The sequence below is a fragment of the Vicia villosa genome, unplaced genomic scaffold (genome assembly GCF_029867415.1).
Source record: "Vicia villosa cultivar HV-30 ecotype Madison, WI unplaced genomic scaffold, Vvil1.0 ctg.000305F_1_1, whole genome shotgun sequence".
Taxonomy (NCBI): Eukaryota; Viridiplantae; Streptophyta; class Magnoliopsida; order Fabales; family Fabaceae; genus Vicia; species Vicia villosa.
Window position 1 is genome coordinate 617,501 of NW_026705133.1, and position 16,936 is coordinate 634,436.

Genomic DNA, 16,936 nt, shown 5'->3' on the forward strand with positions numbered 1-16,936 from the left:
CAATTACAATCCAAGAACTGAATCACACATATTTCCTTCTTCTTGTAGTAACCTTCCCTTGATCTGAGCCGATCAAGTCTTCGAATGCAAGAACCACGATCAATCCTCCGCTCCATTACTTGTTTGCAAAATCACTCTGATTTCCAAACCTTTCGCTACGGCTGAATCTGACTCGTCTGATCTTGATTAACGAACCTTCAATAACCAACCTGTTCTTGATGAAAAACCATTAGATTTTTCCTTAAAACCCCCTTCAATACTCTTCAACCCAGCTGAGATTCACCAATCCTGCAGTTGAACGTTATCTCAACAGATATCTTAATTCAACGCACAAGGATGATTTTGTTTCATTGTGATTGACAAGAAATGATTGAGAAGATGATGAAGATGAAGTATCTTTCAGGTTTCAATTGACTCACAAAAGTTATGCTCTCAAAACGTGTTTGTGTGTCTTGTGTTGTGAATGACAAAAAAAAATCTGAAGAAAAACTGAAATATGAGTCGATGCATAACACGTATGAGTCGACACATGTGTGTAAAAAAACATGTATGTGTCGATGCAACGTGTTTCAGGTTGATGCATGCTGTTGTCGAAACACAATCCAGAAAGATTGTTTTTGTATGTGTCGATACAAGACTGTATGTGTCGATACATACTGTATCAAAATTATTTTCCAAAAAGATTGCAATAGCATGTATCGATGCAAGATGTTATTTGTCGATGCATACTATTTCAAAAATGTTTTAAAAAAATTAGAATAGTATGTATCGATGCAAGCTGATTATGAGTCGACTCATACTGTATCCAAATTGATTTTTCAGAAAGAGGAGAAGCATGTGTCAATGCAAGCACATATGTGTCGATACATGCAGTTTGAGAATTGTTTTCTAGAGACATGTAAACAACATGTGTCGATGCAAGATCCCATGTATTGATACATGCTTAAAAATTTAGCACATGTGTCGACACAAGTTGTTACATGTCGACTCATACTGAAGTGAAAAATGCTTTTATGGTTTCAAATGAATTATGAGTTGACACATGATGTTTTATGTCGACTCATCCTTCAGCATTATGAGATTTTACACTTAAAACCAATTTGTAGCATGAACTCATATGACAAAATATGATGCAAACGTAGAGATCAATTGAGATAACATTCATGGATGTCTTTATCACACATATTTTCTATCACTCAAAAACCACCCAAGGGAGCAGATCACTCACATCTAAGTCATTTCTTTATTTTTGTAGTGCACGAGAATAAACGAGAAAACTCTATTCGATAAAATATCGTTGGTCGATATGTTTAATGTGAATGTGCGATTCATGTTAAGGTTTCCAAAGTATCTTGAAAGTGATTCGTCGTCATTTGCACCCAAATACCTAAATTGGTGGGGGCGAATCGAACCTAAAACTTAGTGTAAACAAACGCTTTGGAATTTATTTTGTACAACTTTTATCGTATCGTTTTCATCTTCTTCTTGTTCATGTTTTACAGCAAACCCCCAACACAAGATCTAATAGATTCATCATTTATCTAGTTTTTTTCTTTCTTTCATCACTCTTTGGTCTGTGTCACCTTTGCAAAATTCTATTCCACTTCTAGTTGTGATAGATGGACAATGATTTTGAGATGTTGTTGCTTCGTTTTGTTGATTTCTTATTTGCCTTTGTACTTGATCTATCTGCAACTCCAAATTCTTAATAGACATTGGTGTTCTTTTGTCAGGATGATGAAAGTTGCATCTACTAATGTAGAGTTTCTTCCAACCTTAGAGTTGTTATTTTGTTGAGGGTGAGGCTGTTTTTGGATTCCCAAGTAGTTTACTTCTTCATTTATGTCTAGATGGTGTTTAGTTGACTGTGTTTTTTAATGGGGTCTGTAATTCGGCATTGCTTGTTGTTTTTTTGGATGGATTTGGATTTCTTTAATTGTTGTTGGAGTTTATAAGCCATTCATAGTTTGCATTAATAACTGACTTTGAACCATAATTTCTTTCTAACCACTCAATTTTGTCTCCTGATTCTTTTATTGATAGTTTCTATCTTGATGTCTTTGATGATCACTAAACGAAATTCTGTCTATGATTACTATTACATTTGTGGTGCCTCTTGATCCAACACAATTTGTAGTACAGGCAACCTAACCTAAAAATATTCAAAGCTAACAAAGCTTCACTTTATCTTCCCGATATACCTTAATTTCATTTTCACTTTGTGTGAAAGACCTTAATTTTTTGATGAAAAAAAGATAGATTAGCTAGTTGGTCATTGCTTGTAGTCAATCTGAAATTGTTGGGTTTAATTTTTTAATGAAAAACATTCATAATGAGAAGATCTAGTAAATATGGATGTAGTTATAGATATGTTGAGGAATTTTGCGATTGCTATTCATTTCTCCCTTTTTCCATAAAAACCTGTATGTTACTCTTGATAAAAGAAAACTAAGGACCACTGTAAAGTCTTAGTAAAAGACAATTTCTTTGTAGATCTCCTATGGGAGAACCTCTGCCGAAAACTCCAAACTAATCTTGCTTTGGAGATGCATCTTCGAAGTATTTTTTTTATAGATTTTTACAGAATTTGGAGATGCATCTCCGAAACACTTAAATTTCAAATTTAAGGTTGATTTTTAACTGTCAGGTATTTTTTCGGAGATACATCTCCGAAAAAAGCTTTTCATATACATTTTTTCTCCTTCACTATTTCATCATTTTCCTCCAAATCAAAACATAAACCCTCCCCAAAACCTCCATCATTCTCAATCAAATTTTCGTCTCCAAATCAAGTTTCAAGTAGTTTATCATACTAAAGGGAGCATACAAAGCTACAATTTGAGATAAATATTAATCATTTAATCCTTTATTCCACTACATTGTTGCTGATTTAGGATGAACAAAACTGCGTCAGTTCGGAAGTATATTTTCGAAATAAACCACCCAACAAATTTTGGAAATGTACTTCCGAAATAAGGTCTGGCAGAATTAAAAAAATAGTTTTAACATCTTTTATGTATTTTTGCATATGTTAGGTATGGTGCATCCAGACAATATTTTCGCCGATGAGTTAGAAGTTCCAGAAGAGGTCAACGTTGATAAAGAGCCGGTAAACGATGTTAAAACCATTACCGTTGCGGTGGATGTTCGACAATAATTTACAAATGATATGAGCTTCGCTTGTCGTGAAAAATTGCTTGATTGGGTTCGAAGTGAAGCTAGTAGACTTGAATTTGACATTGTTATATTAAGTTCCGACAATGGAAGTAGTAGACGGAAAGCTTTTGTCATGTTGAATTGCGATAGGGGTGGGAAGTATGTACCAACTAACCGGGTGTTAAAGCACGATGACACGGGATCGATAAAGTGTGCGTGTCCTTTTAAGTTGCGCGTGACTCGTAGGATTGATGATTTGTGGCGTTTTAGCATTATTTGTGGAGTTCATAATCATGCCTTGGAAAGCAAGTTACACGGACATCCAATTGCTTGTCGGTTGTCCCGTGAAGAGAAGGTAGTTATTTCCGAATTATCGACAATCAAAGTGGCGACGAGAAACATAATGTTTCAAATATCAAGCAAGTATACAATGAACGGCACAATATTAAAGTCATGAAAATGGGCCCGAGGTCGAAAATGCAACACCTTTTGAAACTTTTGGGCGATAACCAATATGTTTCAAGCTTCCGAACGTGTGAGGACAAAGTTACGTTACGGTGCGTGACATATTTTGGACTCATCCCGAAAGTATCAAGTTGTTCAACACATTTCCAACCGTTCTTGTAACGGATTTGACGTACAAGACCAACAAGTATAGGCTTCCGCTTATAGAAATTGTCAGTGTGACCTCCATGGACAATACATATTCGGTTGGATTTGCTTTTTTGGAATGTGAGAAAGAAGATAACTTTACATGGGCTTTAGGAATATGTAATTCGTTGTTGGTTGATCAAAAGAATATGACAAGTGCCATTATTATCTAGTAAATCTTTGGATGAAAAGAAGATAGATTAGCTAGTTGATCATTGCTTGTAGTCAATATGAAATTGCTGGTAGTTAATCTGAAACTGCTGGGTTTAATTTTTTAATGAAAAAACATTCATAATGAGAAGATCTAGTAAATATGGATGTGGTTATAGATATGTTGTTTTGCGATTGCTATTCTATTCTCCCCTTTTCCATAAAAACCTGTATGTTACTCTTGATAAAAGAAAACTAAGGACCATTGTCAGGTTTTAGTAAAATTATATTTTTTTGCCAGGCTTTAATAAAACTAGTGTGTATACCCGTGCGAGGCACGGGTTTAAATTTAGTATGATTGATTCCTATCAGTTTGATTATAATGAAATTCAAAATAGTTCAAAATAACTATTAATGATTAAGGATATATTCATGGCCTTGGAACGTCGCTGTGCGAGGCACGAGATAAAAGGATTCAAAAGAATTTTATACATAATAAAAGTATTTTCTCTCATTTTAAAGGATTCAATAAAAAATATTTTATAATTCATTCATTTTCCTAAAATATTGACTTTTGAAATAAAATTTTCAAAATATTAAAAATAACTTTTATTTATTGATTCAAGTTTTAAAATTAAGAATTGTTTTTTACAAAGATACATAAGATTCATATAGTATGAATTTACATTAACAAAAATATCATATGAATAAAAAATTCATATATTATACATTTAAATTTATTCATCTTTGTTATAAATATTTAATACATAATAAAATAAATTAAATATATAATTATCCATTTATTTTTTTATTAGAAAGTTGTGATTTCTATACATCATAATTATCTAACATTTTTTGTTAAAACAAATATTATATCAATTTTTAGTATAAATATTACCATTTTAGAGGACCCGTGCACCATAGAATCTCATTTTTTAACTAAATTTTATTATAAATAATAATATGTAATAATATTAATATTAATATGTAATAATGATATGTAATAATAGTTGATTTATGGATAAAAATATATTATAAAAAGAGTGAAGCCCCATTTTGGTCCCTTACAAATATTACACGAGTCAAATTAGTCCCTCACAAAAAAATTGACCCAACTTAATCCCTTACAAAATTTAACCGGATCATATTAGTCATTTTACTAATATTTTTCTCAAATCAATTTTTTCCTACTTCTAAATCGGTTCTTTTCATACTTTTAAACCGTGACTAGACTAACACGTTGGATTTTTTTTATTTTTTATTTTTTAAATACTAAATTAACTTTTATTTTTAATTTCATTTTTAAACGGTTATCAATGAATAATATCAAAAAAGCCAAAATTGTTTCTTATAAAGTAATTTCCATGATTTCTACTAATATTAAAAAATTCTATACATACATTTTTACTTATGAGGTCTCAAATCCAAGTCCCTTCAAGTTAAATGATTTTCACTTTACAACTAGACAAATCAATTTCTATCGTTAATAAAGTGACTATCATTTACAACTAGATAAATCAATTTCTATTGTTAATAAAGTGATTATCATTTACAATTAGACAAATCAATTTCTACAGTTAGGAAAGTGACTATCAATAACCACTAGACAAATCGATTTATATTGTTAGTAAAGTGACTATCATTTATAAATAGAAAAATTATTGTATTAAATTAACTTTCATTTAATTTGAAGAGACTTAGCTTCGAGACCATATTGATAAAAAATTTGTATTTTTTATTTTAAATTTAGAATTGTTTAGGAATAACCACATGGGTCTGAGTTCAACTCCTTATAAGAAACAATTTTGACTTTTTTATATTATTAATTTATAATTGTTTAAAAATAAAATTAAAAATAAAAATCAATTTAGTATTTTAAAAATGAAAAATAAATAAAATCCAATGTGTCAGTCCAGTCACGGTTTAAAACTAGGAAAAAACCGGTTTGAAAAAAATATTAACAAAAGGACTAATATGATCCGGTTAAATTTTATAAGGGATTAAATTGGATCTATTTTATTGGGAAGGACTAATTTGACTCGTGTAATATTTGTGAGGAACCAAAATGGGTCTTCACTCTTATAAAATATTTTGGTACAAATATTATTTGTAGATTGTTGGAATAAGAAAAGTTGGTCGGTACATTAGATAAAAAATTGGTGCTTTGCAATTATTAGATTTGATTAAATCACACGACATTTTTCTTTATTCCTCCAATTAAATCAATTAAACTCCATAAGAATCAAGTAATTACTGTCCATTTATTAAATTTGATTAAAAAAATAAAATCTGCAAAAGATACACGTTTTTCTCAGAAAAAAAAAAAACTGTTGGAGTCCTTTTGTTTCTCTCATTAATTCAATTAATCTATTTTTTAATTCCAATAAAATAATTAAAAGCTAAATCAAATCAATTAAAGCCCATTTCCTCTGTTTTCTCAATCAAAACATCAAATTTCAAATTTGTCTGAATGGTGAATGGTTGAGCGGATTAGGATTGGTTGAGGGAATTTCAAATTTGGGTGTGGAGAGGATGATATTTTATAGTATGAGGAATGAGTGAATTTGGGGCGGCTTTGCATTGATTGATTTTTTGGCCAATAAAGATTGGGAAATTGCAAATAACGATTATTAAATTGACCGAGATTTGATATTCCCAATGGTCTTCATAACTTCACGTGTTTCAAACAATTGATGTTATATTATATAAATAATTAAATAAATATAACCAAATAATTAAATAAATTAAATAAAAAACAAATAAAGAAGTAATAGAAGTTCCAATAAATAGAATGATTGCAGACTTGCTAGTGGTTCAACATCTATTTCATTCATAGAAAGAAAAAGATGAACCGATTTTAATTTATGAATTTTTATTGAGATTTAAAAATTTATTTTAAATTTTTAAGTTTAGAAATTAAACAAGACTACACTTTAATTTTCGAGTTTAGAAATTGAAGATAAGACTTTAATTTCTGGGTTTTAATTAGAGTTTTTTGGGCACAAAAGTTTTAATTGAGGTTTCTTAGTTTAAAATTAATGGAGATATTTTTGGGACTTTAAATAAAATTTAACTAAGAAACCTGCATGAAACTAAAAATTAATGAACCAAAAATCTAATTATTATTATAAGCTCAACCTTATGTAGCAAACTATAAGTTCTAAAATAGTGCTAACATTTTTTGTTAATTTGACAATTTTGGTTAAAAGACATTTCATGGAGTGAAAATTCAGGAAAACTATTTTTCTGCAGTGCACTGGTTTATACAAGTTGTATAGACTAAACTAACATAAAATTCGTCCATCCTAACAAATTACAGTAGAGCTCCCTTCAGGTGGTAGATTTGACTTGAAAACTATTTATGACCGTGGGGCGCTCGAAACCAAGCTTTTGAGAGCCGGCATTTGGCTCTCAAGAAGCTCTCTTTTACTCAGAATTCTGTCCGATGCACAACTGTCTTCCTACACAATAGAAAAGAAGAAAAAAATTTAGTTTACAATCTAAATGACTTATTATTCAAAATAATCAACTGCACATTGAATTGGGCAGGTATAAACATTCACAAATATATCACACACACCCAGAAAAATCACATGCTCATTTTTAAAATAGTTATTGCAACATGTTCATTTGAAAGTTGAAACTCAGTATTTATTTTCTAATTATTCAACAAAGACATTGGAAAAACTTGCTTTAGAACTTAACAGAAGACGGTTTAGAACATAAGTTTGATTACTTTGATATCTTAGAGAGGAATGATCAAAATTCTGTGAGATCAACCATAATAACATGTATAAATGAACAGTGCATAAATGAACAGTGCGTGTATAAAAACTACTCACATCATCAGGAGTTGCTGATAGTGTCAAAAGAGTAACGGCAGCAGCTTGATAATCAGCTAAAATCTTGCAAGCAGACTCGTCAAGCTTATCCTAACAAATAAAACATGTGAACCAAAATTAGGGAAAAGTTACAAAAGATGTTATTTTACAATATTTTATGGGTATTTAACTTTTTTTTTACTACAAACACCCTAAGGACTTTAGGTTCCCTAAGATATTCATTCAGCTTTTGATAAAGAATAAATTAAATAATATATTATTGCAAACTATTCAGTGCTACAAAGTATTCATTGTTCTTGTGGAATAGATTGTGCTCTGATAAAGTTTTTAAGATTTATCTGAGATATTGAACAGAAAAACAAGTAAGAAACCACATATAATAACCATATCTTAGTTAAATATCACCAGCAGATCATATTTTAATTACAAGGGCAATGTGGCATCACTGTTTATCTCAGGGTTCAACAACGTTTTTTAGTACTTGCTGTCAGTTAATATACAAATACTTGTTTTGATTTGTGCAATTACTATTATTTCAGTTGTCTTGAATATCTTAGTTAAATATCACCAGCAGATCATATTTTAATTACAAGGGCAATGTGGCATCTCTGTTTATCTCAGGGTTCAACAACGTTTTTTAGTACTTGCTGTCAGTTAATATACAAATACTTGTTTTGATTTGTGCAATTACTATTATTTCAGTTGTCTTGATGCATAACTAAGCAAATGGAAAGAACATACCGTCAATTGAGAAATAGCAACAGAAATGGCCCTTCCAGGGGCTTGTAGAGCTTTATGGTGAACCTGTTGATACAAATACCAATCAATGTTAATGATGGTAATAAGAGTTTTTTTTTGGTTGAGGTGAGGGGGAAGTATCATTAAGTTACCTGGACATAGAGTAAAGACACGACTTTCGGCAGAAGTGATACAGGGTCAGTCTCGACCGAAACTTGAGATGTCAATTCCTGATGATAACAATGATAGAAGACACAGTTTAAGATCATCCAAATTGCAGAGTATCATTGCAAAAACAAACGAAAATTCTATGTAAAGTGGACTAGCCTGCTAATATTAGGGAGAATTACAATTTAAGCAATCTTGAATATCCTATATAACATACTGAAATTGAAAAGAACATCAAATAAATGTTTAATAATGGTGCCTTTCAAACCAAAGTCACATGAATCCTAAGCCAGTGGGAAAATATCTCATTGTTGCCTATAGGAATTTACAATTGAAGTTGGTCCATGTGACTCTATTCACTTATTAAAGCCTCGTTAGAAAGACTATGAGAATTTATTAAAAAAGATCTCGAGCTTAACAGCATGGTTCTGGATAGAACATTATGTCAAAACTTGATCCATATAACCGACCCCACTTAGTGGGACAAGGCTTGGTTGTTGTTGTTGTTGTTGTATTGGAGGTTACTTTGAAAGTTGAAATGTCCCATTATAGCAACCACCAAAACAAAAGCTTTTACGCACTAGCTGGGGTGCTACATCTATCTATCTATCTATCATGATAACGAGATTAAATATCTCCTTATTAACTGCGATATTGTTGTTCAAAGATATAGATACATTCGAAGAGCATTTACAAAATGTTTACTAAACAAAGATAGAGAGCATGTGTAAATTTGTGCTTATATAGATGCCCGTTGGGAAGCAAATTTATCTTATTTAAAGCTCTATTTAGGCCATGGCACTGTTTACTTTGGAGGAAATATAATATCATGGTAAAGAAGTAAACAGTTGTCAAATCAAGTGCAAAAGTTGAGTATCAAATGATGGGTACTGAAGCCTATGAACTACTGCTCTAACAATTTAAACAACTATGAATTGCAACCAATGAAACTCGCGTGGCAACCATGTTGCACTACATATATCTTGAAATCCTATTTTTCCGGAAATATATTGAGATTAATTGCCAAGTTGCACCAGAGAAAATTTAATTGCGAGAGATCATAACAATATCCACATTATATTTGTCAACTTGCATACACTGAGGCCTTTAGAGGTCACCAGGCCAGCTATAAGTGACAAGCTATAATAAGTGATTTCCAGCTTCACGCATAGTGTAAGAATATTTTAGATAATTAAGCTACTGTTTCACGTGTGTCGTAGAATCAATTAGGAGCAATCTTAGGAACTAGTGTAGGATAGAAAACTGAATATCTTGAATCATTGTAATTAACACTGACATAGATATATATAGGACAGGATGTAAACAGAAAAATGGTCTAACAGTAGATAAGGCCCAATAAGAGGGTATAGGGAAGCAGCAAGATTAGATGAAAATAGAAAAGTCATTGGCTGGGGAAAGGGTTGTCATTGCATGTGGTATCAAGCCAGTTGTTCATTTGCATTGTTGTGTTATGGTATTGTGTCTATTTTATTGGCATTACTGTTTTCATAGAACAGATTTGGTGGAAGGAGCTGAGCTTCATCAGTATTTGAGTGGAATTGATCAGTCTTATAATAGTTGTAAAAGAACTAATTCAGGAGTATTTCTTCTTGTCATTCTAAAGTTTTGCCAAACTTATAGTTTCAGTACATACCTTACGATATGAATGTAGAAGTGTTCTTTCTAGTTTCTTGTCAAGCTTTTTCAAAGGCAACCCACTGGAAAAATTAATCACATGAGGTTTCACGTCAAGAGAGAAGCTTTGGTAAAAGCAACGCTATAAGTACTACTTACAAAAAAGACAAGTTATTACCTCTCTTCTGTCACAGCTCTGAATGAAGACATGAATGTTTCCACCCTCTATTGTATTGAATATTCAAATATTAGTTGCAGCATTAAAAAATCGAACAGAAAGATAAGTTTCAAGTTATAACAAGATATTTCCAGCCAACCAGCTGCAACTGTGAACTGATAAGTGATTGAGTGAACTTATACAATAAAAATGCTAACCAGCGTTAACCATAATGTTTCGGAAATAAAAATGCTAACCTTTCCTTCCAATGCTTCTACAACAGCAAGAGCCTTATTTGCAAGAGCTCCTGGAAAACTCTTAGACTACAAAAGAAAATAACAATAAATGTAATATTTTAAGTCATTTTATGTGTTCCACTAAAGAAGATAGTTTACAAGTATCTAAGATTTGATATACTAAAAGCATCAGAACAGAAAAGCATAACTTTCCAATTAATGTAATATTCTTACTGTTGAAAACATAATATAGCTATTGTTTCACATTCGAAGTGGAATTAAACTTCATTCTATCATAGGATTCATTGCATCTTAAGTTTGATAGTATCTTGTGAAATTATGTTTGCTTTGATTAAACTTCTTGTAAGATTTATTCATTCTGATTCTAATTATAAATATCATTATGCAGAGTATTATCATTTCATATTTTCCTCTCAAGTCTTACAATTGCAGATCTATCTCCAGGACTCAACGAAATAGACTCAGAATTTGGAGATTCCTGCACTTCTACTCCGTTCTTTAATTTGTTGTGCTCATCCTGTAAAAGGATGAATCCATAGTGTTTTTAGATTTTATTAAGCCTCAAGAAATATCAACAGAATAATTGCTGTATATAATACCAAGTCATGAAGAAGCATGTCAACCATAGGAGCTGCTACTGTCCTTAGTAAATGCCTATGCAAAACAACCTGGGCATCAAAGATACATTAATTTATTCATGCTTCAACAGTGAAAATAACATTTTCAAATTTCAATTAACTTGACTTACAGAAGTTGATTGATCATCTTCAAACAATTCTAAGGCTTTTTCATACAGTTGCATGTTTAAGAAAGACTGCCAAAAAAAACAAATCACACAAGGACATGCTCAGATAAGTATACACAAAGGAAAGATAAAATAAAGTACAAACATGGACACAGTGGACAAATAAAGTACAAAAAGATACTACAGAGCAGTCAAACCTCATCGAGTTTTTTCTGCAAATTATCAAGCAATTGTTTCATTCTTTCTGCATTATCTTTAAACAATGCCTTCCTTTTCTCCATCCAAGTATTGATTATTGTAGGCCTTAACTTGTTAGCCAAAGGCCTAAGAATTGTTTCAGGATCATCAATACCTATCAATTATAGCACATAATTTAAGAAATTGGATAAAATGCATATGCAGAAAGAGTATATCCAAAGTCATAATTAGCAAACCTTGTTCTTCAAAATCAGGAACCAAAGCTGTAATCTTCTCCATGATCCATTCTTCTGAGGGACTACTGAGATTATCCTCTTTCATTTTAAGTGATTCTTTCCTAGAACCTTGCTTTGAATCTGATGTTTGTGAAGATGTATCCTTACCCTTTCTCTGGCTTTTCTTAGATTTGGTAGAAGTATGCTCTTGGTTATCAGCACCACTTTCAGATTGATTTGCTAATGTATTTCCAGTGGCTTTCCCCTTTTTCTTCTTTGGCCCTTTATCAGCATGCTTGTTGGAACCACCGTCACTTGCCATTTCACTGGACTCACTTAACTTGCTTGAATCATACCCTGCTTTTACTGCATTGGCTATTGGTAAATCACCAGGTTTTACGGTGCCCAAAGACCTTGAAACAGCTAATGCCTCTAACTCTTTCACCGTACGATCGCAAATGTCCTGATAGATGGAGGACAGAAGCATATAGACATTAGGAAACCAGTGATATAAAAAGAAGAAAACAAAAGTTATAGATAGACATTTTCTATTCAACAGGAACTTCATTCTTGGCTGTTGGCTCTTAAATAACAAAAGAGAGAAGATAAAGAAGCCAAAAGCTGGATGCACGGGGAAATAAATTATTGGAAAGAAATCTTAAGCCTAGCAGGATGCACACATATTAATCACACATCTAATACAACCGCTCTGTACAAAACATGACACTGCAGTCATTTTATATCATCACTTTTTTTTTGGAGTTCCCACGGTAGCTATGGAATGGTTAGTTGGTGACCATGGGAGCCATTTGATTCAGCACCTTTGAATCTATTGCATGCAAAATTCATAATATAACTAGCACAGTTTTTTGTTCTCATTAACTATACTCGCGGAAAAATTATGTTTATTAAATCTTCTAAACCAATATTTAAACCAGGCCATATTAGTTGCATTTGCACCACAAAATCAGTGACATGGCTAGTAGAATTAACTCATTTATCTTGAGGTCTATATGACTACAATAAATTCCACAACAAACCTTCATAAAGCTGCTGCTCAATACATAGAAGTCCCCAAATATATGCGCTTTGTTAGACTGCAAAAAAAAGGTTTATCAACTTTTGAATCGAAAGAGCAAATTAATAAGGTGGCTAGTATCACCTTTAGAGCCAATTGTACAGATTGACAGAGGAACAACATTTTAGATGCATCTTGAGGTGTAAAAGATGGGGGCAATAAGGAAAGAGAATCGCTCCTGCAACATCATTATGTCAGTAAGGATTTGATGCATTGAAAAAATATCCAACGTGTAACTAACTACAACTTTTGTAAACAATGTAAAGAGATCCCTTGCACTGCATGTGTGTGTGTGTGTTTGTGTTCGTGTGTTTTGTAAACAATGTAAAGAGATCCCTTGCACTACGCATGTGCGCGTGCATGTGTGCTTGTGAGAGAGAGCATAGAAGAGAAAGGAGAACGGGATCAGTCATTATCATCCAGTTGCCATAACCATTATCCATATGAAGAAAGCACTGTTAAAATAATAAGGAAACAGCTAGCACGTTAAAGACCCCTTCTCATGTGAGTAATAGCCTAATAGGTATTGAATAATATTGAGAAACAGCTAGCACGTTAAAGCTTATCTATGAGCATGTTTTGAAGTCTAATTTGGACTTTTTCCCTGTGCGGACAACTAGGTGATGCAGAAGTGGGAATAGGAGGGAAATGAAAGGAAGAGAAATATCAACACGATTACAAGGTTTTTGGATTATACTTTATAACTTCAGTGAGGAAAATCGAGGTATTGAACCTGATCAACTTACCAACGTAAAAAAGGGTGAAACAGAAACAGAAACTGAGGATTTGGGGTGGGGGTTATGCTAATTCCCTTACCAGCTGCCGCGTTCTAGAGCATCCTCGGTAGCAGCATCTAGCATCTCAATCATTGATGGGTGAACAAATGTTGTAACAAGAGGTTTGCCTTCAGGATATCTGGACTAAATTAGATTGTGCAAACTTAGTACAAAGTATTATTTCACAAATATCTATATATGATCCAAATGGTTATTATTTGGAAATAGAATCAACATAAGAACAACTTAGTTACCTGCAAGAATTGAACGGGCTGGGGAATTCCAAGTTTTTGCAGAACGTCATAGCTGATAAAAGAATTCTAAAGCATACAAACGCAGCACAACATGAATGGAGCAGTTCAGTAAACAAGTACATTCAAACAAAACCTATAAAGGCAGTTATCTAGCTCAAACCAATGGATCATATGCTATTATTACTATACAAAATGTTTGGAATCTTAAGCAAAAGTGAAAGACGAGAGAAGAGAGAGTTCATACTTGTGAAAAGAATGAATCCACAGATTCCTTTTGAGCAACAGCAAATACCTATCGTGTGACATAAAAACACAATAAACAACTTCAAATAATTGATATGGGAACTATGTTAATGGCATCAATGCATATGCATGACAGATAGACACTAACAGTAAGAGGATTAAAGAGTAATAATTTAGAAGTGGATAAGCAAAAGAATTTGGACATTATCCCAACTTTTATCAGTCAAACAATAAAAGTATGTAACAAGAAGTGAACAGCTCCAAATTGCCTAAATCAAATATGAAAACCATAAAATCCAGGCATCAATTTAAAATATATCAAATCTATGTCAAATCATGTCACTCACAGCTGGTGTCCAATGCACTCCAGCACGAACAGACCCTAAAATTTCACCTCCCTTCACAAGTCCATTAAACAAAGACTGGAAAAAAGATCCATCAACAGCCACACCACTAGCTCCATCCATTTCTTGCAGTAAATTCTGCAACGAGCTCCATAACACTGTCAAATTTGTCGGAACTGTAATGCCCCTAGCAGCACCTCGAACCATGGCACTAACACGAGCAACATAGGCAGGAGTATACAACTGCCCACCTTCAAGCCTTCCTTTCACCTATTTACAAAACCAGCATTCACCAAATCACAATTTTCACTTACCATTCCAAAAACATATCCAAACCAACACAAAAAAAAAAAAAACAAATAAACTCACTATAGTTCCAAGTCGCGGCTCCAACACAGATGCAATCAAATCCAAACCAACATTCAATTGCGCAGCGAGTTCTGTCAAAGCAATCTGACTACATTCTTGAAGCCTCTCGTTAATCTCTTCCGCAATCGAATCCCAGTAAGACTCCGTAACAATTTCCCCTTGAGTCAACATCAATTCTCCGTGATCAGTTATAATACTCTGAGCCAATTTCTCAACATAGTACAAGTCAACTCCAGTAACATCAGCAAGATCAATCACAGAAATTCGCCCTAATCTCTTCACCTCAGTCACCATCTCATTTCGCAATTGATCCTAACAGTATAATCAACCGCGTAAACAAACAATTAATTCATATCAAGAATCGTAATCGATTATCGAGAATTAAGTCAAAAGCAAGAAAATATAATCGATTATCAAGAATCAATTCCGTTAAACCTAATCGCAAAAAAAAAAAAAAAAAACGAAGCAAAGAGCGTACGAGAGTGATGTACTCTTTGCCGGAAGCAGTGTGAAGAAGCTCGAAATCGATGATTTGAAGTTGCTGCAATTTCTGGACTAATTCGACGACGTTTCGATCGGATAATCGGATACTGGACTTGGCTTGTTGAGCGAACTCGAACTGTCTCTGCAACTCGAGCAATTCGTCGTCCATGCTTCGATCTTCACGGAAGCGGTGAAATTTGCAATGTGTTTAGCTTTTGATCTTTCGAGATTTTGAAGACTGTTGCGTGTTTTGATGATCCCTGAAAATGATGTGTCGTTCTTCAGTTTTCGTGACTATATTGAAATTGTGATGCGTTTTTCAGCGTTTCTTCACCCTCGATTGTTTGTTGCTGAATAAGCAGTTAAATTTCTGAATAGTTTAATGTATTAAATTGGTATTTTAGTACATTTTTTAAACCATGTTTTACTTTTATGATAGAGGTATTTATACATTTTTTAAAACCATGTTTTACTTTTATGATAGAATAACTTTTTCAATTTTTAGAAGAAAAAAAACTTTATGATGAAAATTTATTTAAATAGCTTTTCAAAAAAATATATTTGATTTTTATTATGTTAAAATTTATAACAAGAAATCGAGCATATGTGTGGAGTCTCTCAAGTATGAGTCGTCTAAAGATGAAGTGCCTTTATAAGATATACCAAGAAATGAGACATGTACACGCCTTCGAGTATAAGTTGTGTAAGGGCGAAATACTTTCATAAGGTATATCAAGAAATCGGACATGTACACGGTCCCCAAACATGAGTCGTGTAAGTGGAAAGTGCTTTCATAAGGTATATCAAGAAATCGGGCATGTATACAACCCCTTAAACATGAGTTTGTGTATAGGCAAAGTGCTTTCGTAAGGTATACCAATAAACGAGACATATACAAAACTCCCCAAACATGAGTCGTGTAAGGATGAAGTGCTTACATATAGTACACCAATAAATCAGACATATACACAACCCCTCAAATATGAACTGTATGAGAGCGAGATAATTATTCGGAACTAGTCATTCATTATCCTGCATGCCTCGGTGGATGCCCCTTTTCGAGCGAGCTCACTTGATTTCTCAAAATGTGGTGGTCTTAGAGTGTGATCGACCAATGTATGTTTGTCACTTGACTATTTCACTTCCCCTAGTTGTGATGAGGCCGGATGCCTTGGAAATAGGAGTCATTATCCTTACTTTTTGCACATCTAATAAGGTAGCCTTAAATTCATATGTCATTTTTGTTAGAACAAGATTTGTTCTGATCAATTATCTTAGTTTTGATGATAACAATAATATGAATTTTGCTTAAGATAATATGGTACTCTAATCCATTGCAATTTCCTTTTCAGGAAATATATAAAGAGTACGCATAATTCAGCGCTCAGAAGCTTTGTCTCAAAGGGTTCAGCATGCAACATCAGAACATGGTCTGGCAAGACATCAGAAGATGGTCGAAGCAGAATCAGAACATGGG

General features: G+C 32.9%; 1 protein-coding gene across 1 annotated transcript; it reads right to left on the reverse strand.

The window, feature by feature from the left end:
- Positions 1–7,169: 7,169 nt before the first annotated feature.
- LOC131626554 (E3 UFM1-protein ligase 1 homolog) lies at positions 7,170–15,814 on the reverse strand. The gene is made up of 20 exons (XM_058897377.1): positions 15,455–15,814; positions 14,977–15,288; positions 14,611–14,877; positions 14,265–14,312; positions 14,021–14,086; positions 13,807–13,910; positions 13,075–13,168; positions 12,953–13,009; positions 11,934–12,375; positions 11,697–11,851; positions 11,503–11,568; positions 11,354–11,422; positions 11,179–11,271; positions 10,755–10,820; positions 10,519–10,565; positions 10,360–10,423; positions 8,690–8,767; positions 8,541–8,603; positions 7,800–7,889; positions 7,170–7,418 (listed from the first exon to the last, which is right to left on the reverse strand). The coding sequence occupies exons 1-20, from the start codon at positions 15,626–15,628 to the stop codon at positions 7,317–7,319; spliced, it is 2,457 nt and encodes an 818-aa protein (XP_058753360.1). The 5' UTR covers positions 15,629–15,814; the 3' UTR covers positions 7,170–7,316.
- Between the last annotated feature and the right edge of the window lie 1,122 nt (positions 15,815–16,936).

What these genes read in the sequence shown, in the direction of transcription:
- LOC131626554 (XM_058897377.1), bottom strand. Translation starts at nt 15,628, where the DNA reads ATGGACGACGAATTGCTCGAGTTGCAGAGACAGTTCGAGTTCGCTCAA. An exon ending in GAGTGCATTGGACACCAGCT is followed by an intron (nt 14,313 to 14,610) that starts GTGAGTGACATG and finishes GTCACACGATAG; the next exon opens with GTATTTGCTGTTGCTCAAAA. An exon ending in TGCAGAAAAAACTCGATGAG is followed by an intron (nt 11,569 to 11,696) that starts GTTTGACTGCTC and finishes TTTTTTTGGCAG; the next exon opens with TCTTTCTTAAACATGCAACT.